The sequence below is a fragment of the Pelobates fuscus genome, chromosome 4 (genome assembly GCF_036172605.1).
Source record: "Pelobates fuscus isolate aPelFus1 chromosome 4, aPelFus1.pri, whole genome shotgun sequence".
Lineage (NCBI taxonomy): Eukaryota > Metazoa > Chordata > Amphibia > Anura > Pelobatidae > Pelobates > Pelobates fuscus.
Genome location: NC_086320.1, coordinates 342,171,384 through 342,197,824, shown reverse-complemented (window position 1 = coordinate 342,197,824; position 26,441 = coordinate 342,171,384). Strand labels below are relative to the sequence as shown.

Below are 26,441 nucleotides of genomic sequence, written 5' to 3'. Positions count from 1 at the left end.
AGAACAGTGGAAGAATATTAATGGAACACAGTAACCTGAAAATATTGGGATAACTCAAGATTAAAATGTAACTATAGTTAAAAAGTGTGCTTTTGCTACATTATAAAAATTATAGCAATGACATTTTAACTACATAGAAAAAATGCTGAAAACAAAGACAACAGATACAAAAGATTAATACAGTAGGTCACAGTTCAGAAAAAAATATTTGTTTATTTAAGGCCAGCAGCTCCATCATAATAAATAAACATACTTGTACAGGAACAGATGTTTCTCATGCGCTTAACACGGTTATAAACAGAAGAATAAACTGGCTTAAACTGTAGCTCAGAAAAATTCAGTGTGAAAAAAAGAAGTATTTGGCAATAACCGATCTGAATATTTTTAAAGTCATACAATAGTCTTGTGAGAAAAACTCCGTAATACATATATAACCAATACATTGTTTTAATTGTCAGATTCCTTGGACACTGTAAAAGTTATCAGCTGATAGAAACAAATTTGACATTTATAATAAAGTTATCAGGTTTCTCAAAGTGCAGTGTAACTGGCAGATATTTAACAGGACCCAGATTCAAATTCAACTTTTAGTTATTTTGGGAGAACAAAATCGTTTTAAAGTGTATATGAAGAAGGGGACATATTTGTAGAGCCAAGAAGTAATTATTAACACATTTCGAAGGTGAAACAGGCCATTCTGATATGTGGTCTGAATACCTTTAAAAGGCATCCGTGGTAACAATTATATGTAATAATTTAGTGACATCGGAAAAAATAAGAGGCATGAAAACACTGTGTCCCCTATGTTTTGTATGTAGCAAGCTTCAATGAAGTAGCTGAAGGCATATTTACTTAATAGGGGTTATTTTTTATTGGTATAGGAGATATTTGGAGATTGGTATAGGAGATATTTGGGAACTACATACCTAATGCCTGGCTCAGCATCATGGGAAATCTAGTTCATAAACATCTCCAGTACCAAAGTTAGCCATTACTGTTCTGATGGACCTCCAGGAAGCATGCTTGCTTGCATATATATGTAACAAAAGCAGTAGACAAAGTTAATATATGATTTGCCCTTCTGTGCAGGAGAGAAAGTGATGTGAATCAAACCCACCCAAGAACCACATACGCTCACTTCTTACCCATCATATTTCTAGTCTTCCGACCCAGGTCTTATCCCTATCCGACCCACACAGAATGAGGAAGGGAATTCTCTAGGCCAGGGGTAGGCAACCTTCGGCTCTACAGATGTTGTGGACTACATCTCCCTTGATGCTTTGCCAGCAATATGGCTGTAAAAGCATTATGGGAGATGTAGTCCAAAACATCTGTAGAGCCGAAGGTTGCCTACCCCTGCTCTAGGCTGATGTGGTCCCCCTTCCCCCTCTCAGATTTGAATACTGACATCACATTTTTCCATTAAGTATAACTTAAGTATATAGTCTTCTTTATATTAAAGTTTAGGAGTGATGCCATACGTTAAACAATACATAGTCCCTTTATTACGTTACTGAAACACATTTGGGGTTATTTACTAAGCTATGAATTGTCAGGTTTTAACTGGGTCAAAATTGGAAACTGAAAAAATTCTCCAAAAAAGCTATTTCAAATTCCCGACCATATGTGGTTTAGTGAATAACCCGGCCTTTGTAATGCGGAGAATATATGAAATATACAAGTAGTTCAGTATGTAGTGGCTAATAAGTGTTTGATTAATGGTTGGATTTGTTTTCAATGTAAAAGGTTTATATGCACTGTATATACATCTTTATTACATGAAGTAACACTTTTACCCCTTATTAAGAGAAGATTTTCCTGTAAATAGTAAATGTTTAAATGTCAAAGCATTAGAGAACGCTTGGACAAAATGGTGGGCTCAGTTTAATGATGGAGGTCTATCTGTAGACCACAGCAACTCTACAAACGGCCATTTGGTTTGTAGACACTTTTTAATTGGTGTATCATCAGTCTGTACCCTTGGGTCTCCAAAGCCCATGACTGCCGAACCTTCAATATAAGTGACCTGAATAGGGAGTAAAAAAAAATTACAATTAAAAGTCTGCTTTTACTCACAAATCTATGACCGTTCTAAAATTAAGAGGACTATAATCCTGCATTTTGGTATTTTGTTAATTTGAAAATGGAGAACCTATGTAATCCCATGAAAACTATGCTCTATCGTGGCAAATTGTATGTAAAGGTATAACAACAAAAACCGTTGTTGGCTTAGCAGGTATTACCTGAAGAAAGTCCAGTCCTGATTGTTACCTCATATGAAAGATAAGCACCTTATTATTTGAACAAACATATTTCCAAAGTGATTTTTAAGTCCCAAAGCTTTCAGAGAGACACCAGTTGTTCCACCTCTTGTCATATAAACAGATATTGAGATTCTGCAATGCTGGGATACATAAGAACTGTGTTTTCTTACATATCCCAGCATTGAATGTGTGTTTTAACAAACCTCAGACAAAAGACAAACATTGCTGAAAAGAATAAAAGTTAAGGTAAAATAAAGAGCAAATAAATAGCAAGTCTAAGAACTCTAAAACACAAAAGACAGAATTCTAAAATGTATTATTTTCCCTTGGTTTACACTCAAACACCTCATCATTTTTAGATTCCTAAAATTACAACACAATCTGTTACATGAAAAGCAGCAGTAAGAGTCATTCAGCTAGCTCTTATCCCTTCAGTGGTATGTCACACATGACCGATGATACAGGTAACCCTATTTAAAACCCACGGTCTTATTTAATTGTTGAGTTGGAATGCTTGTAAATTATAAGAGCTTTATATGTTAAGGGTTATTGAAGAGGCCATGGTGGTAGGACTCAGTATGTGCAATGTTTCTGTTTAAAGCACTGCACATACAGAGATATTAGTACGTGTGTGCTGGAGGCATGTTGCACCCCCAGTACACATTACATTGGCAGCCCAGAACTTGTTTCCAGGATGGCTGTCAATTCTGCACATACATTACAAACTAGATGCTGACAACAGATGTTAAAATCTTCCCATTGAAGGCAGAGTGCCTGCAAGAGGAAGCTTGCTCTCCCCTCCAACCCTACCTCTGTTGCTTATATGGTTTTTTTTTAAACCTCTCCCTCCTTCCAGAGAATACACTCTGTGTATTGGACCAATCACAGGCTTCTTTATGAGAAGCACGGAATTGTACCGTGCGCACCAAGAGTTACATCAGGAGGGGGTGCAGAAAAGCAGCACCCAGCACTGGAACGCTAAGTAAAATCTTTTATTTTCAGGTTTTATATTGAATTGAGAGTGGGCACCTTCTCCACAATGCCCAATATTACATTGGAAAAGTGCCCCCCTTTAAAAGGATTATAGTAACCCTTTAGTTCTTCCCTTTGGAATGACCGTATCAGAAATAGATATCCGAAAAGTCAGAAAATCCAAATGTGGCCAGCATTGCCTTGTTCTCTCTTTTTTGACATGTAGTTATGGTTATTTCGAGGCTGAAATGAAAGAAAACATGTCTTCGACTTGAGAGTTTGCAGTGCTGCAGCCAATAATTTAAGTACTGATGTTAAGAATTTCTGGACGACTCTTCTAAGCAAATATATTTCATTCAGTACATTCTGACCTCTTGTATTGCACAAAAGTACGTTTTAACAAAACATCGGCAATGTAACCCATGTATTATCCTCTCCTTATAAAAGATTAGTTTTAGGAATGCACATACATTTGTTGCTTTAAAAAAAAATTAAAAAAATGGAGTGATATTTGGAGAAGCAGATTCCCCTTTCTCCTTCAAATTGATATTATATTTTACATTTGACTCCTCTCCCTATCCATTATATCCTCATTGTCTTTACGTTTAATCTTTCGCTATTTCCTCTGATTAACCCAAACACCTCTCTGCAGATTTGTTCCTACATCCATCTTCGCTTTTTTGACAATTTTAGTTGTTTCTTACTTTTATACATCTTATCCAAGAAAATAAATGACCAGCGTTATCTAACTGGACATGTATACATTTCAACTTGGCTTATGCATGTATTTATTTTGCCCAGTGTCGTTAAATGTATTAAACATTCTTCAGTATAATAGAGTAGTTGATAGGTTTACTCAGTGACATTTAGTCATCCGAGATAAGAATAGCTTACAGCAGTCTTTCCAGAGAGGACCGTGAGCGTTTCAGTTTGTTGCTTGCTTCATCTGTTTAATGTACACACATTACTCCCCTTTGATTACATTTTATACACAGGTCATTGTGACTGCATTTTATTACAATATTTTACTGGAAGTTCTATCTTTACATGGTAATATTTGAAAAATATGACTTTAATACACATGCAAATATATTTGAAAGAGTTATTTAAAGCACCATGAACATTTCAGTGATTTGAAGTAGTCATGGTACCTGGAGGTTTTATGTGCAAAATGTTGCATTATAATGGCTTCACATGCAGAGTTTAATCCCTCTGCTACTGGCTGTTTAACGCCTCCTTTGCAGTGTCACTGGGGACGGCATAAATCAGACTGGAGTTATGGGCTGGCTTATTTTAATAATGTGCATATCCTCATTCACAGAATGTCATACATTGTCTGAAATTGGCATCCGGCTTCTGCATGTCATCACCGACAGAAGCATAGGACACTTGGCACATGACAGGAGTTGGATGTAAAACGAAGTAAGTTGCACCATTACTGGGCAATGTAGCCAGGGGACTTCAATCATCATAACCACGAGAGCATTCTGTAATGTTATGCTACTGACATGAGAATACCTTGTAACCAATATATTCATGTGTGTACTAATCTGTATGTATAAATCTTCATTAATCTAAACATGCATAGCAGGGTGATAGGTGCTGAACAAATTACTAAATATAATGATCCATTCCCAAGGGAATCCATGCACTTCAATAAAACGAAGGTTAAAGATCTTCTCAAAGTGACCAAATAAAATAATAAAAATACCAAAAGCAACTGGATTTAGTCATATTGCATGGTGATGTGATATGCATAAGTTATTGAAGACATACCTTCTCATTATGATTAGACTGTCTTAATCCATTGTAATGATATACATTAAAGGACTCTGGAACCTTTGATCCCTAAAACAGAAGAAGGGGAAAAGAAAAAAAAAAGAAAAAGAATTAATCGAAAATAATATTAAAACAAAAATCCTGTGCCACAGTACAATCTCAAAACCATTACAATTATATTACCTGCAATATTATTTACATGCTGGGGTGGCCAAAAGTTACTTCCCCAGTTTTAGAACAACTACCCTCTAATATGGGGCCAGCTGCCCTTGTTTACAAAGACATGGGGAATGGTGATGTTGCAGATCAACATGACAAATTGGAAAACCTTAAAAACATAAGACACAATGCAGTTTAAATCAGACTAGAAGCTGCATACCTGCTCAGGGAAAAATTCCTGCAGAAACGGGCCAAGTAATATGATCCCGAGCCCTTCTGGGTCTAATTTGGTCTTCATGAGGTTTACGCTAGAAAACATTGGAAGGAAAATAATAAGCAGAGAATATTTGACTTTCTGCGTTCCAGGGATATGTGGTACTCATAGCATGTGTTTTCTGCCAAGAAAATGAATATAGTTCTATTTTGAGTTTTCACGACACATTCATAGGAATGGCATTTCATTTGCCAAATGCGGTTATTTCAAGAGCGCATAATCTTATGATTAAAACCAAAACACTGTTGATGATAATTTTTGGAGACAGTACCTTATTTGGAAAACGCTTAAGAGCCAGAACAATATAATCAGTAGAGTCGACTGAGAGCCAGAAATACACTACAGCAACAATTATTACGAGCATTTATGGGAAACAAATTAAAACACACCTGTCAAGACAAATATGACTTGGTGTAATGTAATAGTAAAGGGCATTGAATGTAATCTACATATTGTGCTAGCTAAACTGCTGGCAAATGTATAGTTGAAAAGTTAACATGTAATTATGTTTGTCCTCCATGGCCCAATCGACATGGTGATAAAGACTACAACTATGTAACTTGCAGTCTGAATCCTAAGTGAAGCGGTGGTGTGTGCAGAGAACCATTAGAGAACTCCATGTTGCTGGAGGGAGAAATTGTGTTCCGACTGTATATCATTGACTTGATACGTTTGCTGATGATTTCGCAAGCACAATTAATAGAACACATGCATCCCTACCAGAATGTGAACATGTCAAGTAATCAGTTTATAAATGACAGGTTTAACAGACTCCTTATACATGGAATTCAGTTATTATGAATACATTCAAATGCTGTGTCTTTTATTGGTATAAGCATGAGGGCAGAGCATCAACACATTTAGTGCTACCTGGAGCATTTTAGAAAAGTCGTATTCAATTTTAAACAGTGACATGCTTTGACTGATCGTGACAGGCTTATAACTTTTTTTTAACTCAATTACACATCTTTTCTGTACATTATGTGCAACTGCATACCCTAACCAGATAAGGACCAAGCCTAATTTGTTTTTCCACTTAAGGACCAACGTTTCAGAGAAACTGCTATGTTTACATTTGGGGTTAAGCCAGCCTCTAGTGGCTGTCTTCCGGACAGCCACTAGAGGCGCATCTGCGACGCTGGAGGCATATCATGCCTCCATCACGCAGAGCATCCATAGGAAAGCATTGAGAAATGCTTTCCTATGGACACTTTGAATGTGCATGTGGCACTTGCCGCGCATGCGCATTCCGCTCCGCTAATGTCGGGTTAACGTTGGGAGCTGACGTCGGCGGGGGAGGAGAGGTCACCAGTGCCGAGGGAGTCCGGCGCTGGAATAAGGTAAGCTGCTGAAGGGGTTTTAACCCCTTCAGCGCCACGGTAGGGGGCATCCTCAGGGCACTATAGTGTCAGGAAAACCGCTTTGTTTTCCTGACACTATAGCGATCCTTTAACCCTGAATGCAATGCTCACTTTGAGCTCTGCAAACAGAGCATAGGACAGTCTGGGGCCACTAATTATGGCCCCAGCTGATGGAGGGCACCCCAGCTAACAGAAAATACCCGGGGTTCCTTGGTTCCAGCAGGGATTTAACCCCTGCTGGCACTTTTACAGATAGTGAATATGTAAACACCTGTTCTACTAAGGCAAAGGCTGTGGGGTGGCTATGCGGATTCAATATGGGAAATGCCTCCATCCCCTCCAATGGGACACACATTAATTCGAAGGCATTAATAAACACCATGCTTGCTTTGAAGTTTCAGTCTGCGCGGATGGGGTCGCTTCTTACAATGGGATCTAAATTCCCGTGTGCATCAGTTTCCTGTTTTAGATATTATGTGTCACAGACTACAGTCAGCAATCGACCCTCAAAATGATCTTTGATCTTAGGTTCAGTGTTTTATTACAAGTCATATCACTTTTTGATTGGAGGTCAGCATAAGCCTGTAGAGGTTTTGCTCTTGTATAGCACAACTTGATATTTTACCAAGCTTGACTATTTTATTATCATATTGTCTCATACTGGGCTTGTGGTGGTATACTACTGGGTTGAAAAACAAGATTTTTGCTTTTGGGTAAGGTCTCAAACATTTTTGTAAACATTTTCCCTGTTATTACTTGATATTTTCGTTATATTAAAGTGGTCATTCATTCTATTAATATTTCATGAACAGCTTCTCCTTAATTTTTTTGGTGCCCCTAACTCACGTTTTATGAACTGTGTGTGAATAACCTTTCTGATGACTATTTAGAAAAGTTTCCTTTTACCATTTTATGGCATGGAGGGTGATATGTGTCCTAACTGGATCAGTCATTACCTCTTAGGCAATGTTGCCCTGGTTTGATCAGGCATGAAGATAACGGTTTCCATACGTAACATAACTTTCATTCCTGATAAATCAGCATGATGGCATTATGTCTCCACTGATATTAATGGGATTAGGAAGCTGCCGGTTTACACTATCCACAGCTTTTGTTTCCTGTCCTTTTTGCTGTAAGTGGGCAGCACCATCACATTTGTTAACCATAGTGATTGAGAAGTAAAGAAAAATTACTGTAAGTATGGAAACAATTTTGTTTTTTGAAGAAGATTTATTCGTGAATTTTACTTCTAGGAGCCGAAGCGAAGAAAACAACTTGGAATGCAATTCATTTGACAGAGATTGCACGTCCGTGAATGTAAAAAGAAGCTTCATGTGAGATAGGGATGTCTTAAAAAATCCGGCAGGGAAATCTGCAATGTAGGTCAAGTGATTATCTGCTGACAAACTATGCTTCTACAAACTATGTCCGTGAATAAACAATGGAAAACTGCTCAGAATCCAAAATCAAGTTAAGAAACCGTGAGAGTCTAAAAATGTTCAGCAAACAAGAATTAAATAGAATATCATAAACGATGGGGGGGAGTTCAATGTGGACTGTTTGTGTCTATTAGAAGCACTGTATTTACACAATCTTAAACACTTGCATACATTGCCACGTGTAATTAATATTTAGGTATTCACTGAGAAATGCAGACCTTTTTTTCACGTCTCTCTGTTTTTTTAATTAGCTGCACATTTGCCATTTGGGAAAAATGTAAACATGTAAGGCTAGTCTTTTGAATGTTTGGAAATCTTTAAAATCAAAATACATAATTGCCAAGCAACCACGTGTATCTAGGCAAAGTGTATTGTTCCATGGCACAGAACACAGAACCAGCTTTAGATACATTCTGAATCGGATTGATAGAAGACTGGTTAGTGAATGCTAAGCGATTGGGAAATTAATTGACACTGTCGTCTTGTCGTTTATTTTCTTTAATTTTAGCTCCCTCTACACATTGCAAAGGAAACTTAAATCAATAATCAGTAGGATGCCACCTCTATGTATACATTACCCGCACTCTTAAAGCAGAGAAATACAAGTATAATTATAACAAAGTAGAACTGCACATAAAATACAGTATAGCATATTAGGGTTATAAAATAATTTCATGAAAACAAATTCAAGAAATTAAAGAAGACATAATTAATTACAGTGCAAAAAAACACGAACGCCCCTCCAAAAAAAAGCAAGAGAAAAACAAAGCAAAGTAGAGACTCAGCGTATCAAACCCTAACCAGACATTACTTCTTTCTCGAGAGACTAGTAATTTGTCTGCCAGTACACTGACCAGTAGGCAACAGGGAACAGAAAATGAACAGCCATGAGCAATGTCTAACTGGGAGGAATCCTTGTCCTGGTTATATAAAAAAATTTATATCACACAGTGAATCGTAACAAGTGCTGACTGGTTGGAGTGAATCAATAAGGGCATGGTAATTTATGCAGATAGAGCACTCAACTTATGTAAATTTAAAAAATATATGGGAATGGTTTTGTTTTAAATATTTTTATTGTCATCGCAATTTATGTACGGGTACTGAACATATTACAGTGCAGGTAGGTGGTTGCCTTCGCAAAGGCGTGAATATAGAGGTTGCTGATAGCATAGAGGCAAGCTTAGTACGGTTTGACCATAATAACATGTGATTGCCTGCGCAGAGGCGTATATATCGTGGTAATCAAGCTTTGACAAATTAAGTATATCTTAGGCTTTGCAGAGTTAGTTGCATCAAAAAGGTTAAGCAGAGTGAATGATGTTGTATTCTGGTAGTGTTGCCAATTATGTTTGATGCGTTGAATCTGTGGTGTAATAGTATATGCTGCTGTAGCCAGGCTATTACGTATGTGCTAATAGTCTACCTATACTACGTGTGCACTTGAGTATAGCTCAGGGCTCGAGTCCTGCAGGAACGCGTGGGAACGGCGTTCCTGCACTTTTTCCACAGCAGGAACGCCGTTCCCATTACTAGTCCTGCAGGACCCAGGGCTGGCACAAGCGGCTGCCAGAGCAGGGGGGAGGACAAATCCGAATCCCCTGCCTCTGACTGGGGACTCGGATTTTTAAACTCACCTCTCCCCCTGCAGTCAGTGGAGTCATCCTGCCACTCCTGATGATGTCAGTAGGAGGGGGCGTGACTTTCTCTGCTCTTCTCACAGGACCGCTGGGGAGCAGAGGAAGTCACGCCCCCTCCTCCTGACATCATCAGGAGAGGCCGGCTTACTCCACTGACTGCAGGCTGCAGGCTCCACATCCTGTCCCAGCCCTCCTGGCCCAAGGTAAGCCTCAGGGAGGGGGGAAGGCACTTTAGGTTTTTTTTTTATCCCTTCCCTCAGTCCCTGTCCCCCTATTTAAGGTCCTGTCCCCCTATTTAAGGCCCTGTCCCCCCTCCTCAGTTCCTGCCCCCTTTCCCCAGTCCCTGTCCCCCTCCTCAAGCCCTATCCCCTTAGTCCCTTTCCCCAGTCCCTGTCCCCCTCCTCAAGCCCTATCCCCTTACTCAGTCCCTGTCCCCCTCCTCAGGCCTGTCCCTTTCCAGAGTCCCTTTCCCCTTCCTCAGGCCTGTCCCTTTCCAGAGTCCCTGTCCCCCTATTTAAGGCCCTGTCCCCCCATCTCAGTTCCTGCCCCCCTCCTCAGTCCCTGCCCCCCTATTTAAGATCCTGTCCCCCCTCCTCAGTCCCTGTCCCCCTATTTAAGGCCCTGTCCCCCCTCCTCAGTTCCTGCCCCCTTCCTCAGTCCCTGTCCCCCTATTTAAGGCCCTGTCCCCCCTCCTCAGTTCCTGCCCCCCTCCTTAAGGCCCTGTCCCCCCTCCTCAGTCCCTGCCCCCCTATTTAAGACCCTGTCCCCCCTCCTCAGTTCCTGCCCCCCTCCTCAGTCCCTGTCCCCCTATTTAAGGCCCTGTCCCCCCTCCTCAGTTCCTGCCCCCCTCCTCAGTTCCTGCCCCCCTCCTCAGTCCTTGTCCCCCTATTTAAGGCCCTGTCCCCCCTCCCCAGTCCCTGCCCCCCTCCTCAAGCCCTATCCCCTTACTCAGTCCCTGTCCCCCTCCTCAGTCCCTGCCCCCATCCTCAGTCCCTGCCCCCATCCTCAGACCCTGCCCCCCTTCCTCAGACCCTGCCCCCCTTCCTCAGGCCCTGTCCCCCTTCCTCAGTCCCTGTCCCCCTTCCTCAGTCCCTGTCCCCCTTCCTCAGTCCCTGTCCCCCTTCCTCAGTCCCTGTCCCTTTCCTCAGTCCCTGTCCCTTTCCTCAGTCCCTGTCTCCCTCCTCAGTCCCTGTCTCCCTCCTCAGTCCCTGTCTCCCTCCTCAGTCCCTGTCTCCCTCCTCAGTCCCTGTCTCCCTCCTCAGTCCCTGTCTCCCTCCTCAGTCCCTGTCTCCCTACTCAGTCCCTGCCCCCTTACTCAGTCCCTGCCCCCCTCCTCAGTCCCTGTCTCCCTCCTCAGTCCCTGTCCCCCTCCCGAGTCCCTGTCCCCCTATTTAAGGCCCTGTCCCGTTACTCAGTCCCTGTCTCCCTCCTCAGTCCCTGCCCCCTTCCTCAAGCCCTGTCCCCTTACTCAGTCCCTGTCCCCTTACTCAGTCCCTGCTCCCCTCCTCAGCCCCTGCTCCCCTCCTCAGCCCCTGCTCCCCTCCTCAGCCCCTGCTCCCCTCCTCAGCCCCTGCTCCCCTCCTCAGCCCCTGCTCCCCTCCTCAGCCCCTGCTCCCCTCCTCAGCCCCTGCTCCCCTCCTCAGCCCCTGCTCCCCTCCTCAGCCCCTGCTCCCCTCCTCAGCCCCTGCTCCCCTCCTCAGCCCCTGCTCCCCTCCTCAGCCCCTGCTCCCCTCCTCAGCCCCTGCTCCCCTCCTCAGCCCCTGTCCCCCTCCTCAGCCTCTGTCCCCCTCCTCAGCCCATGGCCCCTTCCTCAGCCCTGCCACCTTACTCAGCCCATGGCCCCTTCCCCTAAGCTCCTGTCCCTTTTCCACAGCACTGTCCCCCTCCTTAGCCCCTGTCCCCCTCCTTAGCCCCTGTCCCCCTCCTTAGCCCCTGTCCCCCTCCTCAGCCCCTGCTCCCCTCCTCAGCCCCTGCTCCCCTCCTCAGCCCCTGCTCCCCTCCTCAGCCTCTGTCCCCTTCCTCAGCCCATGGCCCCTTCCTCAGCCCATGGCCCCTTCCTCAGCCCATGGCCCCTTCCTCAGCCCATGGCCCCTTCCTCAGCCCATGGCCCCTTCCTCAGCCCATGGCCCCTTCCTCAGCCCTGCCACCTTACTCAGCCCATGGCCCCTTCCTCAACCCATGCCCCCCCTCCTCCTAAGCTCCTGTCCCTTTTCCACAGCACTGTCACCTTACTTAGCCCCTGTCCCCCTCCTTAGCCCCTGTCCCCCTCCTTAGCCCCTGTCCCCTTCCTTAGCCCCTGTCCCCTTCCTTAGCCCCTGTCCCCCTCACTCAGCCCCTGTCCACCTTACTCAGCCCAGTGCTCTTACTCAGCCCCTGCATACGAGCATCAGCCCCTGCATACGAGCATCAGCCCCTGTCCCACTCCTCAGCCCCTGTCCCTCTTCCTCAGCCCCTGTCCCTCTTCCTCAGCCCCTGTCCCTCTTCCTCAGCCCCTGTCCCTCTTCCTCAGCCCCTGTCCCTCTTCCTCAGCCCCTGTCCCTCTTCCTCAGCCCCTGTCCCCCTTCCTCAGCCCCTGACCCCCTTCCTCAGCCCCTGACCCCCTCCTCAGCCCCTCAGTTCCTGTCCCTTTCCTCAGCCCCTCAGTTCCTGTCCCTTTCCTCAGTTCCTGTCCCTTTCCTCAGTTCCTGTCCCCTTCCTCAGCCCATGCCCCCCCCCCAATCTCCTGTCCCTCTTCCTCAGCTCCTGTCCCCCTCCTCAGCCCCGTGCCCTTACTCAGCCCCTGCATACAAGCGTATCTTTTTTTGGGGTGAGGGGGGGAGGGAGCGGGGAGTGGATCTTGGGTGAGTTCCTGCACTTTTTGACCCAGGACTTGACCCCTGGTATAGCTGTATGCTCAACTGTATTTTTGCACCTCAAGATTGCTGCACAATATGAATATCTATCTGTGGATCATGCGAGCTAAGCTGTACTCTGTTGTTTAATGTTAGCAGTCTTCCGAATCCGTGGGCCGTCTGATCGGCCCTTAGCTATGCGGCACGTCAACGTATTAATATACTGACAAGAAAAACTCATGGTAGCAATTAGAAATATCTTGTTAAGTCCTTGCTGCCAGGTCAAATGTTCATCGATCCGTATTTCCTTGCACATTTATAACCAAAATGAACATCGAAACTAGTATATTAAATTAAGTGCATTATTACTACCTAGTCTATTACAACTCTTACATGTAGAATTAATGAATGCTTATGAAAGAAAAATTAATCGTAAAACTTTAAACAATACGGGAGTAGGGTTGTCCTCAGTATCTGAGCTTTCAGCAGGATGAGTCCTTTATGTTGTCGAGTTAGGATGGGCCATCCACACCCGCGGGCATCTCCGCAACGGGTCACCCTCTTGTGCTCCCACCCTGGGCAGACTCCAGTCCGCCGGTGGGTAGATCTTTGGCACCGTGGGCACTCTTACTTGGGCAGTCCAGCTGATCCCCCCCCCCCCCCCCACGTAGAATCCACAGTTCTTCCGTCCCCTGCACCTTCCCGGCTCTCCCAGATCCACCCCTAGGTCTCAGTCATTCCATGCCTCGCCTGGTTCCGGTCACATACTTTGGACCGCCGGAGGGTCGCACGCCTTCCGGTCCCACAGGGCTCACTGAATCAGGGGCAAAGTCCTCTGGATCCCCACCAAGTCCAAAGGGCCTGGCCGGCTCCGTGCCGACACACTGGTCACCCGAGGGCGGGCATCCGTGGGTCCGCGGTATCCCGGCCTGGTATGTGGTGTTGTAGGTGCATATGTCTCTTACCCGGGCTCCAGGAGGGAATGGGTAGTGTATTGGGTAGGATTCTCATCCGCAGTTGCTATAGTTGGGACTCCATGTGGGCTGTGGTGCCACCTCAGATGGGTGCATGCGTCCCTTTAGTCCTCATTAGAGTGTATTCCTGGTATTGTCCATATCTGCTAGCCGGCTGTTTTCCTTGCAGCTAGTGTAGGCGAGCGGCATGGGCCGAGCGCGGGATTTCCCGCCACACTGTGGGCCGCCGCCATGATGCCGGGATAACCCCCACCGGTTGGGGGGGAGCGGAGCTGTGCCCCGAGCCAGGGTATTGCCCCATGCCTGGAGGCTTTGTTTATGCGGCCCCTCCTGTCCCAGTGGAGCGTGTCACACCGCAGCTGCACGAGGTTGGGCTTGTGGCAGTGTGCGGGCCGAGATCGGCAGTTTCTGTTCACCGGGTGCATGGTGTGTCACTCCCGGGTATCGGGCTGATGCTGGCGTCACCCTCCATACAGCGGCAGTGAGGGCTCCGATATTGCAGCTGTATCTTCATTTTGAGCCCTTTCCACGAGCTCAGAGCTGGAGCCCAATGGACATGTCTCTAGTGGTTAGGCGACAGCCATTAAAAGCACTTCCTTTTAAGACCTTCAAACATAGGTTTACAATCTGAGTCATTATACCCTGCATGATGTCAAGGGCTGTTAACACTTCTCACAGAGAAGCATCGAATTCTGAATGGCAGAGTGTGGCCATAGGTTCTTGATGACTGCAGACTGAGTCATTTCCTTGTGTCTTGAGAGATTACTGCCAAGCCAGAGAAAGCATAGCAAATGAAGGAGACGAGCTCCAATATATCCTTTTATTATTTACATTGTTTGAATATTTTTTTAACACATTATCTACAAATGTGTACCTTCAATTTATATGCCAAGTTTGTTGATGTTCGGCTACTTCCAAACATTGTAAAGACAGTAAAGACTAGCAGTTACAAAGCATTTTCTGAAATCTTAAATTAAAATCTTTGAACACGGCGAACACAACACATAGATACACAGACATTACACTCAAACAGATACACACAAACACACATACATATAGATACACACATTTAAAAAAAAAAAAAAAAAAAAAGCCACCCAGCAGGTTCTTACCTTCTGCTGGCTGTGGCTGGTGGGAGTTGGGGGCCTGCTCTGCCGATTCGGCCCCATCCTCGCTGCTGGCTCTGTGTGAACTGGGTGGAAGTGACAGCAATATGCTGTCACTTCCTCCCAGCTCTCCATGCGGATAGGAAGGGGCTCGGTCGAGCTGTTACAGCGCCACAGCGCACGTCCGGGCCCCTCATTGCACATGTCCATCGGGTGGCCCTAAGGGCATAGGCCACCCAATGGACCCTCACACAGGTTCCCAACCCGTGCGGTGCTGCTGCACCGTCGCCAAGGGTTGGGAAGTGACGTCCCTGTCAGAGGACCGCCTGGAGCCGTGGCTCCAGCACGGTCTATGCACGAGCTGGACCTGGGTGTAAGTGAAGAATTAACAGTTTCCTTTTAAGCATTAAAAGTAAATGCATACTTACTACTCTGGGTCAGATACAAGGTCCAATGCCTTCATGACATCTTCTAGTAGTGCATCAGGAATAAAGCCGTTTTCTAATTTTAAGGAAGAAAACAAATTACATATTGAAATCCATACATTTTCGTACATACTTTATTGGAAAGATTACTTGTTAAAGAAATGGAAACTCCAGTTCCATCATCAATGGTTTTATTATTAAAGCTATAACAAGTCTATTATAAAACTGTTTAGCTTGTTGTGTAAGTCAGTGGTGGCAGGACCCAACATAATATTTTTTCTCTAGGTTTTGAGCCAGTATGGGATCCTGTGAAGACCTTAGATTGGAGTCACAGTAGCACATAGGGTAGACTGATTTTTTTATTGTATTTATTTAGTTGATTTTATCCATCATTCTTGCATCATACCTCCTTACATTGTTTATTTGCTGTGGGCGGATATTTTAAGGTGCTTCATTTAATATGGTTTTTTGTCTCAATATTTGTCAGCTTAGTGGATCTTCCCTCATTTTTTTTTACAGACCCGAGCTTAACAGTATTACTGAGTAGATAATGGTATTTGCAATATTTTTCATATGTTGCTACATTGAGTTCAAAATTGTATTGTGTATTTGATTATACTTGATCTTATTTGTCGCTATTTGAGACGAGTTTTTCTAATTTGAATTTTATCTTGAAGCGCTCACATCCCATTTCTTTGTATGTATTTCTAACAAATAATGAGTCTTGGCAGAGCAAGAACTCATTGAAACCTGAAATGCTAATGAAGCTTTGTTATAATGAGAGTGTTGCCAGATGTTTTGGCGAAGATCGTGCTAGCCATGATTTGTATTAGCGTGCTGTACATTATGCAGATCCTCATACAGAAGCCTATAGCGTTACCAGCCATTCCAGAATTGCCCTGGGAGCAAAATGATCAAGATGATGTTGATTTATACCTTTAAGAATGCACATATTTCCTTTTTAAACTCTCTACATATATACATTTTTTCCTTGCTTAGGAATGTTTGTCGTTACACAGCAATACTTAACACACTAAAAATATAAGAGGCATAAACAGGTTGGGTTAACCTTTAACCTAAGCCTAAAGGGAAGGTTAACAGCCAAAGAAAAATGGATTTAACCTTTCCCTCCAAATGAGAATGACCATGTAAGAAGCCAGGTATAAATCTTTATGTATTGTATGTATGAAATAATAATGCTATATGCATTTTGTGCCAACTTTACTAGCAATCTAGATAATTGACAATTTTTAATTGTCCCTGAAGATAAATCCACAACTATACAATTTCTACATGAATTGGCCATGTTATAAACTAGTTATTTATTTTCTTAAATCATTATAAAAAATAAAAATATCTGACGATAAGGTCTACAGCCAGGGTTGACATGCCTTTTATTTTATGAACACAATTAAACTGTTATTACAGCAGAATATATTGTATAATCTAAAAAAAACACAAAACAACAAAAGTCTGAAGAGATAATCCCAATGACACAGCCTTTGTAATGAATTCAAAATATATCTCCTATTACAAATTAGATTATACAATAAAAAGGCTTCCCCGCAGATAAAATAACAGCTATGTCAGGCCTAGGGTTTATTCTGTCTGGCCCCGTATATTTAATCCATTAAGAAGTACAGCCTAGATGATGAAAATCTAAAACCTAGATCCATTAAATATGTTTGGTATCGCTTTAATCTCTGAGAACATTTATTCACATGTGGCGGGGAGAGGGGAATATCCACCATGCTACTTAACATTTGCTATTTTTGGCCACTAATCTAGATCTATGAATTTAGAAAGGTAAGAAAATAAGTGTGTGGAGCCCCGCCAGACAGGATCCAAGCAACGGCAGCCCTACTAGGGATGGAGATGACATTAAAATTAATGAGGTATAGGAGAGTTAAACTTCATAATAAATAATTCTAAAAGACACATTCCCTATTTTTCTTAGATTAAATGATGATGGATTTAGCCCTATAATGCTGACTGAATATCACTGTTGTATTTTTAATATTGTTCTCATGGTTTCCAGTTTAGGCCTCAATAGATCAGGTAAATCAGGATGTGTAAAATATCAAGTCAACAAACCCCAAAAATTATCAATTCACCTGATTTATACATGCAAATGTTCACTCTAGGCATTTTTGAGAGTGATCAAATGTATGGGTAGCCAAGTCCAGTGTTTCTGCAGAAACCTGTCTTCACGTCCCACCAATAAGTCAGTATTTGCGTCTGTCCCTTTACTAGTAAAATGCCTCAAGGAAAAAGACTAACTGCCCTGATTAACTCACTTATATAACAGGAGGGATGATAACTGTGCTCAGGTTATTTGAACCATCCTACAAATGTGGAATAAACGGTAAGTACAAAAATACACCCTCTGTACCAAGATAACACTGGTTTGTATAGAGGAGCGAAAAAGAAATTGAATGAGTAATTTTAAGATCTGCAAACACACTGGTTTGAATTGTAATATACAACATGTAACAAAAAGAAACATGATCTACCATGTTAAACTATTTACAACTCAAGGTCTGGGCCCCCGAGGCCTGCCTCTAAGCCCGCCTCCAAATCCCACCCACAAGGAAGTAGTGTTTGTAGAGTGGATACAGTGTGTGTGTTTTGTGAATGCAGTGTGCTAGTGCATGTGTAGTAGATGCACTGTGTATATATACATACATACATATACACACACACAAATTGTGTTTCAATGTAAGCATGTTTTTGTATGGAGTATGTGTGTGAATGTTTGTGTTGAATGCAGGTATGCATTTGTGTGTAATGTATACACTTCCAGACACACATATATAGCCACACACATGCAACTCATTTTTTTTTTTTTGACCGCCATACTTAAAGGCTGCACAGGGAGTGAGCTGCGTGAAAATCCCTAAAATTCTGTGATTTAATGCAGCTACATACCTGCCCAAACTCGCACCACAAGTGCAGGGGACACCCTACACTCGGCATAGCCCAGGGGTCGCAAAAGGCCCCAGATCATGCAGGACATCCGTTGCTCCTTACAGGGGAAGGACTTGACCTTAACAAGTAACCGACTCCGTGGCTCAGAGGTGATGGCCCTGATACAGGCTTGGGATAAGAAGGCACCCTTCATGGTATACACATGCTGGTACCCTCGGTAGACAATACCAGCAGGATATGGACTTACCTGTCTCTGGAATAGGCTGAGGCTCCAGGTCAGGCACCAGGCAGACTGGGACTTATACCATAGTTCCATGTTGTGGCTTGGATGGTTACATGGTCAGCTGTGTAGTATTGTATATTAAATTTGGTTCTATTCTGCACACTTTTCCTTTTTACCATCACATACCAATTCTACCTTTACTTTGCCAACCTATTGCCCCCCCCCCCCCCCAGTAGGACATAGCTATGATGTCTCACCTAACATGTTTCCCATATTTACTCAGCTTAAAATTGTACAACACGGAACATATTCCAGTTAACAGCATAGTTAGTATACCACTCGTCTCTTTAGTCTTACACAGTATTAAGGTCTAAGCTTTAGACCTACGTACCACAGTTAGATGTGTCTGCCTAGCTTACTCATATCTTTTACTACAAAATTGTGCCCAAACTCATTGCCATATATGTGTAACCAATGTTGGCTATTACTGTGCTTGCATTTACTGTCACGGCAACGCAAGCTCACTTGTTATCTTATGCACAACAAAAAATTACGATTTTCAAAGAGCACTGTTGAATAAAATAAAACAATCAAGTTTGAAAAAATAAAAATGTCACCTGTTTCTTTAAAACATTGTGAGACTGCACAGATGAGAAAACCGACCATAGCAGAGAACTGCTAACTCCTACTAACAAGAACGGACATTCCAGATTTTATCATATATAAACTGCTATAATGCTAAAAATATGACAAAAGATGCAGGTGCGATCATCTTAAAATTAAAGGGAAAACTCCACTTATAGTGCCAGGAAAACATACTCTATTTCCTGGCACTATAGTGCCCTGAGGGTGCCCCCACCGTCAGGGCCCCCCTCCCGCCGGGCTCTAGGGGGTGGAAGGGGTTAAATTTACATCTTTCTCCAGCGCCGGGCAGTGAAGTCTCCTCCTCCTCTATATCGCCGTCATCGGCTGAATGCGCATGCGCGGCAGGAGCTGCGCGTGCATTCAGCCAGTCCATAGGAAAGCATTCTCAATGCTTTCCTATGGACGCTGGCGTCTTCTCACTGTGAAAATCACAGTGAGAAGCGCCTCTATCGGCTGTCAATGAGACAGCCACTAGAGGCTGGATTAACCCTATTATGAACATAGCAGTTTCTCTGAAACTGCTATGTTTATAGAAGAAAGGGTTAATCCTAGCTGGACCTGGCAACCAGACCACTTCATTAAGCTGAAGTGGTCTGGGTGCTTATAGTGGTCCTTTAAGGTACCTTGGCATTTCCCAGTAGCTGCAACTGATCTTCTCACTGCACTTGAGCGAGATGATCTATGGAGAATATTGATCTTTCTTACAGTACAAAAAATAACTGGAGGTGCGGAAAAGGATCAATGTGAAAAAGAATTGAGCAATGACACTCCTCTCCCCAAAAATGCAAAGACCCCACAAGGGTCAGTTCAGCTTAAGTCGAACACCTAATTTGTACATTTGGTAGTGATTTTGCTAGCAAAATATTTGTTACATTTTACAAGTTATAATGAACCAAACAGATTTTGTGGCCACATTTTGTTTAACAGTTCCACTAATATTTTATTTATTTTAAAGGATTACTTAATCCATTATAACAACTACAGCCTACTGGTAGGAGAACCCTGGCCTGGGATTTGTCCTCTGTCAGGTCTCCTCTGCAGCAGGCCTAAGACATCCGGCCTCTGTAGAGCTGCAGAAACTGGATGCCGATCCTGACGCTCATTCATTTGCTGAGAGCATCAGCTGACCGATCTCAGCCAATGAATGCATCTCTGAATAAAATATGCATAGAAATGACATTATGAAAATCTTGTTCCAGGCTGGCTAATAATGTTCCAATTATGCTGTCAGAGGAGGAGTTACAACTCCGGCAGCAAGTGGGTAAAGCAGAGGACAATCAGCGCTTCATATCACTGCACACACTCCAGTGAAGTGGTTATGGTGCTTTATTCTTTTCATTAATAAACAATTTAATAAAAAAAAAATAGCAACATAACAATAAGAAGAAAGAAACTAAAGAGATCACTCCTAGGAGAAAAAAAATCCCAAACAAAACAAAAAGACGGTGTAGACAAGGAAAAATAAAAACAGTCAACTTAAAATACTGCAAAACGCAGGACTGGGCTGGTTCCACTAATATTTGAACAGCTCCTTATGTGTTACCTTAGTTTTCCTGCAATTATTTGGCATGATTTTCAAATCTGTACTAAACTATAAAAAATTATCTTCCAAATGAGGTGTTTAGTATGGCAGACGCAATAACAGTCATAACAAATGATATCCTAGCTATCAACCGGTTTTGTTCAAATGGTGAGAATGGAATGGCACACTATATGTTTTATAGAACATTCGTTGTTTTTTTTCTTTCTATATAAGGAAACTGAATATTCGAGGGTATTCTCAGGCAAAGTGCCACACGGATATCTAGCTACTTAGCTACTCATGCGACTAAATAAAAGAAATGAGAAAATCATCTCTTAAAAAAGCAGCAATATAAATGAAATGCTCAACAACAGTGCTTAATTGATGTACTTTATCATTTGTTTTCAAGTCTATTTAAAAAAAAATAAAAAAAAATAAAAAAAAGACAGTCTCAGGCACATAGTCAAGAGGGCATCATTCACTAACAAATGGAACCCAGATTTTCTTGATTTTTTTATGGCAGATACCTGCTTTTTAGCCAACGATTGGGTTATATAATAGAAGTGACAATTCAGCTAAAAAAAATGCTTTTTGTATGTGATGTCAACAGCCAAATAAAACCCCACAATTTAATAGATGCACAATTTTTTTCCAACGTATTTCACTAGGCAGAGAAGATTTGTTTGACTTTATAATTCTGAATGTATTTGCCTTAAGAAATTTTTTTCTTAAACAAAAAATGCACAACAGGTTTTATCCTTATGAGGTATAAGAGCTGTGTGAAGTTGGCACCCCATATTTTTTTAACCCCTTAAGGACACGACATGTCTGACATGTCATGATTCCCTTTTATTACAGAAGTTCGGTCCTTAAGGGGTTAAAAAGGTGAATAAAACGCTTGTGCGTCTTTGGTTTTGGAGACATTGCGTCTAAGTGACTGCCACTAGAGGTTTTACTGGGCAGCAATGCAAACGCCTTTTCTCTGAAAGGGACACGGTATAGACACTAGAACCACTACATTAAGCTGTACTAGTTTTGGTGACTATAGTGTCCCTTAAAAATACTAATAAATTAATGACAATGACAGATCCACCATAATGATGAAAAACCCTATGTGTGTAGTCTTTGATTCTTGGTGTCATATTGCAATCTGTGAGACTATATTTCTTACTGTATCCCATAATGATAATCATGCTTATCCCTCTTATTTCTCTCATCTCACAAAACTGCCTATGCAGACATTAACAGAAAATCATAGTGAAGTTAAAGGAATCGGTGTTTAACACTAAGCTGTATTTAGTGGATAGCTGACTTTGCGGGTATTCCGGCGCTGAAGCCTATCGAGACCGCGGGTCAGACGGCTGGGAGAGGTGGCCGATCTCCTACCTGGGACCAAGCAATCTGACAAGAACACACAGGAGCCCTGCTACCTCTCCCCCCCCCCCCCCTCTGGACCGGTGGGGGTTATCCCGGTCCCCACTGGACTCACCAACGATTAGCCTGTGACCTGCGACAACCACGGACAGCGTGGCTGATCCAAGATGGCTGCCGCACCACAGCCATCTAGCCCGGAGGATCTGGAATGGCGGAGGCAATTTGAAGCCAGATTTAATAAGGTATGCAGCGACTTCTGGACCCACATAGCCTCCTGCTCCCGCACCCCCATCTCCTCTGCGCAGCCCTACCACAACCCACCGGGGCCTACCGGCGCAGCCATGCTCCATGTGCGCTCACAGCGAGGCAATGCTCGGATTAGACAGGCAGGGCAAAACCCAAACATGGGGCCGGCTGCGGGAATAAGAAAGCGAGCAACGCATAAGGGACATTACTGCAAAAGCTCTGGCAACTCTCGGAACAACCACCAACACGATCAGACCGACCGGAGAAGTCCCCGCGCAAACCCGCTGGCGGCACCCACCAACCAGAAAAAGAACATGTTGGGTAGCAGCCCTCAGACCTGGGCTATAGGTGTGCCCCGAGACAGTGCTCCACTTGCTGGCTGTGAGGGAGAAGCTAAATGTGCCACCCAAAGGGAAATCCCGGGGACTCAAGATCCCGTCAATCGGAGAGGGGAGATCCACGGACCAAAGGCACTGGCGCCCTTTACAGCCCGGAGCCGCAGAGCCAGGGATTTGCTGCACTGCGAGGCGCTGACAACCACCTCGCAACATTTGCAGCACAGCTTGACTTCGCGCATGCTGGATAGGGGGGACCGATACACCCGAGCATGGGATGGACTGTCCACTACGGCATGCACGGGGTATTGGCTGAAGACAGCTAACACTGCCTCCCTCTGCGCCTCTCATGTTGCCTGGCAAACGGACTGATTTAGGACAAACCTCAGGGGAACACTGACAGTTCATACTCTAGCTTGTGGCTTCTATATGATTTCTCATAACATAGAATGCAATGTTAACTTGTTAATTTTTTGTTTCCGATTAGTTATGCTTTAGATTAACCTTATATGTTGAAGCTCACTTGATTTCAAGCAACCCAGTGGTTTACTAGCTCTTGACACTCGGGTAGATCCTGATCTGCAAAAATGGCTAATTAAGCTTTCTTAGTCTCACAGCGCTGCCTGACAACCAATCTTTGACACACGTTTATCCTGTAGCAGCCTATCCTCTTGCTAGCAAGACACACAGTTCTCTACCTAACTACTAGCATGTTTCTCTTACCTTATACTATTACTACATTTAAAAAATTGTGCAGAACCACTACCACAATGTTTGCAATGCTATAGTATTCTGTTGCGTACTACTGCTTTTGTGGCAAGCTAAACTTGTTATGTAATCCGTGCACAACAAAAATAAAGAATTAAAAAAAAAAAAGCTGTATTTAGTGAATAGGTCTGCAGATTAACCGCCTTTGCAGCCAAGGATCACACAGACACACTGAATGAACAATTGTAAATCAAAACCCATTCATAAATTTCTACAGAAAAGCCCACATAAAACAAAATCAACACATTTCTGTGAAAAACCGTAACCACACAGCTATACTGTATTCACACAAAGCACACAGCAACGTTTAATAAATTAATGGAGTCAAATAAGGACTACTGTGCTACTTGACCAAGTTTCTAGTTTCAATAAAAAATTTTTAAAAAAAGTCTATTGAGACAGCAGCTGTGTACACAGATTCATCTCTCTCTTAGCAACAGTGATACAAATCTGCTTTTTCCACAGTCCCTGGTATTATGTCACTGTTTGGTATTTGTAGTAAATGGTGACTTTCTTTATAATTTTGTTTGACTTTAATATTTAAAACATATTGTAGATACTGATTGGTTATGATCAGATCATTACAAAGAATATGCATTCTAGGGGTACGCAGTACTGGAGACCGTATCTTCAGAAGGATATTGATACCTTAGAGAGAGTTCAGAGAAGGGCTACTAAACTGGTTCATGGATTGCAGGATAAAACTTACCAAGAAAGGTTAAAGGATCTTAAAGGAACACTATAGTCACCTAAATTACTTTAGCTAAATAAAGCAGTTTTAGTGTATAGATAACTCCCCTGCAATTTCACTGCTCAATTCACTGTCATTTAGGAGTTAAATCACTTTGTTTCTGTTTATGCAGCCCTAGCCACACCTCCCCTGGCTATGATTGACAGAGCCTGCATGAAAAAATACTGGTTTCACTTTCAAACAGATGTAATTTACCTTAAATAATTGTATCTCAATCTCTAAATTGAACTTTACTCACATACAGGAGGCTCTTGCAGGGTCTAGCAAGCTATTTACATAGCAGGGGATAAGACAATCTTAATTAAACAGAACTTGCAATAAAGAAAGCCTAAATAGGGCTCTCTTTACAGGAAGTGTTTATGGAAGGCTGTGCAAGTCACATGCAGAGAGGTGTGACTAGGGTTCATAAACAAAGGGATTTAACTCCTAAATGGCAGAGGATTGAGCAGTGAGGCTGCAGGGGCATGTTCTATACACCAAAACTGCTTCATTAAGCTAAAGTTGTTCAGGTGACTATAGTGTCCCTTTAACATGTATAGCTTGGAGGAAAGACGAGACAGAAACATTTTAAATACATAAAGGGAATCAACACAGTAAAGGAGGAGACTATATTTAAAAGAAGAAAAACTACCACAACAAGAGGACATAGTCTTAAATTAGAGGGACAAAGGTTTAAAAATAATACCAGGAAGTATTACTTTACTGAGAGGGTAGTGGATGCATGGAATAGCCTTCCAGCTGAAGTGGTAGAGGTTAACACAGTAAAGGAGTTTAAGCATGCGTGGGATAGGCATAAGGCTATCCTAACTATAAGATAAGGCCAGAGACTAATGAAAGTATTTAGAAAATTGGGCAGACTAGATGGGCCGAATGGTTCTTATCTGCCGTCACATTCTATGTTTCTATATATCTGTAACCCAACAATAACAATTCAGTATTTATTCTGGTTCCAAACCAGACTACCATAACTGAAATTCCTTCATAAACATTGTCAATACCTTTCAACTGTCCAGAATCTGGAGGACCCTAATCAGGTTTTATTTCTCGGGGGTCTTTGCAAATAGCGTAGCATGAGTACCTCGTTATATACACATGTGCTGCACAGGGCCAATTCAGGGCATTTCTGCTCATGCCAACGCATTTCTACATTCAACCTCACCACCTTCCATCCTGATTATCTACATACTATTTTCAGGAAGCATGAAAATAGCTTAACTAGGTCACTTCAAAAAGTAAGCACTCAAAAAAATAATAATAATAAAAAAAACAATTTGAAAACGAATCTGGCACTAAACTAAACTAAGATGCTATCTCACTTGTCTATTAACAAGATACAGCTTTGTTTTATTTTTTGTATGTAAAAGGAGTGGAAAGGAGAGGTGACCCCATTGTACAGCGCAACGGAATCTGATGGAGCTATATAAATAATAAAATAATAATAATCAATGGCATATGGAGGCAAAGCTTGCTTAATTACCCCTTCCCATCACTTGCAATGAAAACAAACATATACATGAATCTTGTGACAAGCAGTTAAGATGGCAGTTCCTTAATCTGCAAATCAAACAATGACGATTGTTCGCAAGCAAACCACAGCATTCAGAAACAAATTACGGTAGGTTGAAAGGGAGTGACTTCAGCCCCCAATGTGGTTTATGACATTTTCATATGCATAAGTTGTTACCTAAATATAAAATATCCAACTATAATGCTCAAACAGAACTGTATACCAATGTGAAGAAAATATGAAAACCTTTATTTATTCCTAAAATCTGTTTATAGCAAGATTGCCCACTTAATATTTGTTTCCCGTTTTATATAGAAAAATAAATATTAACATATAGAACTTCCATCTTTTTTGAAGGCGGCATTATGATGCTGTATACTAAACATGAGACACTAACATTACATGTCATGAAACACTATCTGTGTTGTAGAACCAAATACACTATCATGAACACAAAAAGTCTTACCTTCTGGGTCGTATGTTTGAAAAATCCTTTTTGCTTGGTCAGATTGGGATTCAGGAGCAACAAGAGACTGCTCCTACAAAAGCAAAACAAGTTACATTATTTTCCTAGTAATACCAGTGTACAGTATTATAATACAATATGGATGTCAAAATATATTGCGATGCTCGCAGGAAGATTTTTGATCAATAAAAGGCGACAATAAACGATTACCACCATATAGCTTATTGCAGTAACCAATAATGAATTTACGGTAAGTTTGTTTGAGCAAGGCCCTCAACATCCTCTGTTCTGAGATTGCGAATGCTCATTTTAGGGAATACACAATAAAAGACGCTACGGGAGGTAAACATGCTGCAAATTACAAGATCAAAAACAGTATTTAAAGTTACCAATGTTTCTCTACAACTGAACAGGATTATTATATTTCTGCTGTAGAGAAACTTTGATAACTT

At 42.4% G+C, this 26,441-nt stretch overlaps 1 protein-coding gene across 2 annotated transcripts in view; it reads right to left on the bottom strand.

Moving 5' to 3' along the window:
- Positions 1-1,338: 1,338 nt before the first annotated feature.
- The window catches only part of MINDY3 (MINDY lysine 48 deubiquitinase 3), a 286,417-nt gene continuing 261,314 nt past the window's right edge, over positions 1,339-26,441 (bottom strand). For both annotated transcript variants that reach the window (XM_063452471.1, XM_063452470.1), the window contains exons 12-16: positions 25,990-26,062; positions 15,228-15,300; positions 5,395-5,482; positions 5,013-5,084; positions 1,339-2,026 (exon numbers count right to left, since the gene is read on the bottom strand). In XM_063452471.1, the coding sequence (XP_063308541.1) occupies positions 1,880-2,026; positions 5,013-5,084; positions 5,395-5,482; positions 15,228-15,300; positions 25,990-26,062 (453 nt within the window). In that variant the 3' untranslated portion in view covers positions 1,339-1,879. The remainder of the gene's footprint in view (positions 2,027-5,012; positions 5,085-5,394; positions 5,483-15,227; positions 15,301-25,989; positions 26,063-26,441) is intronic.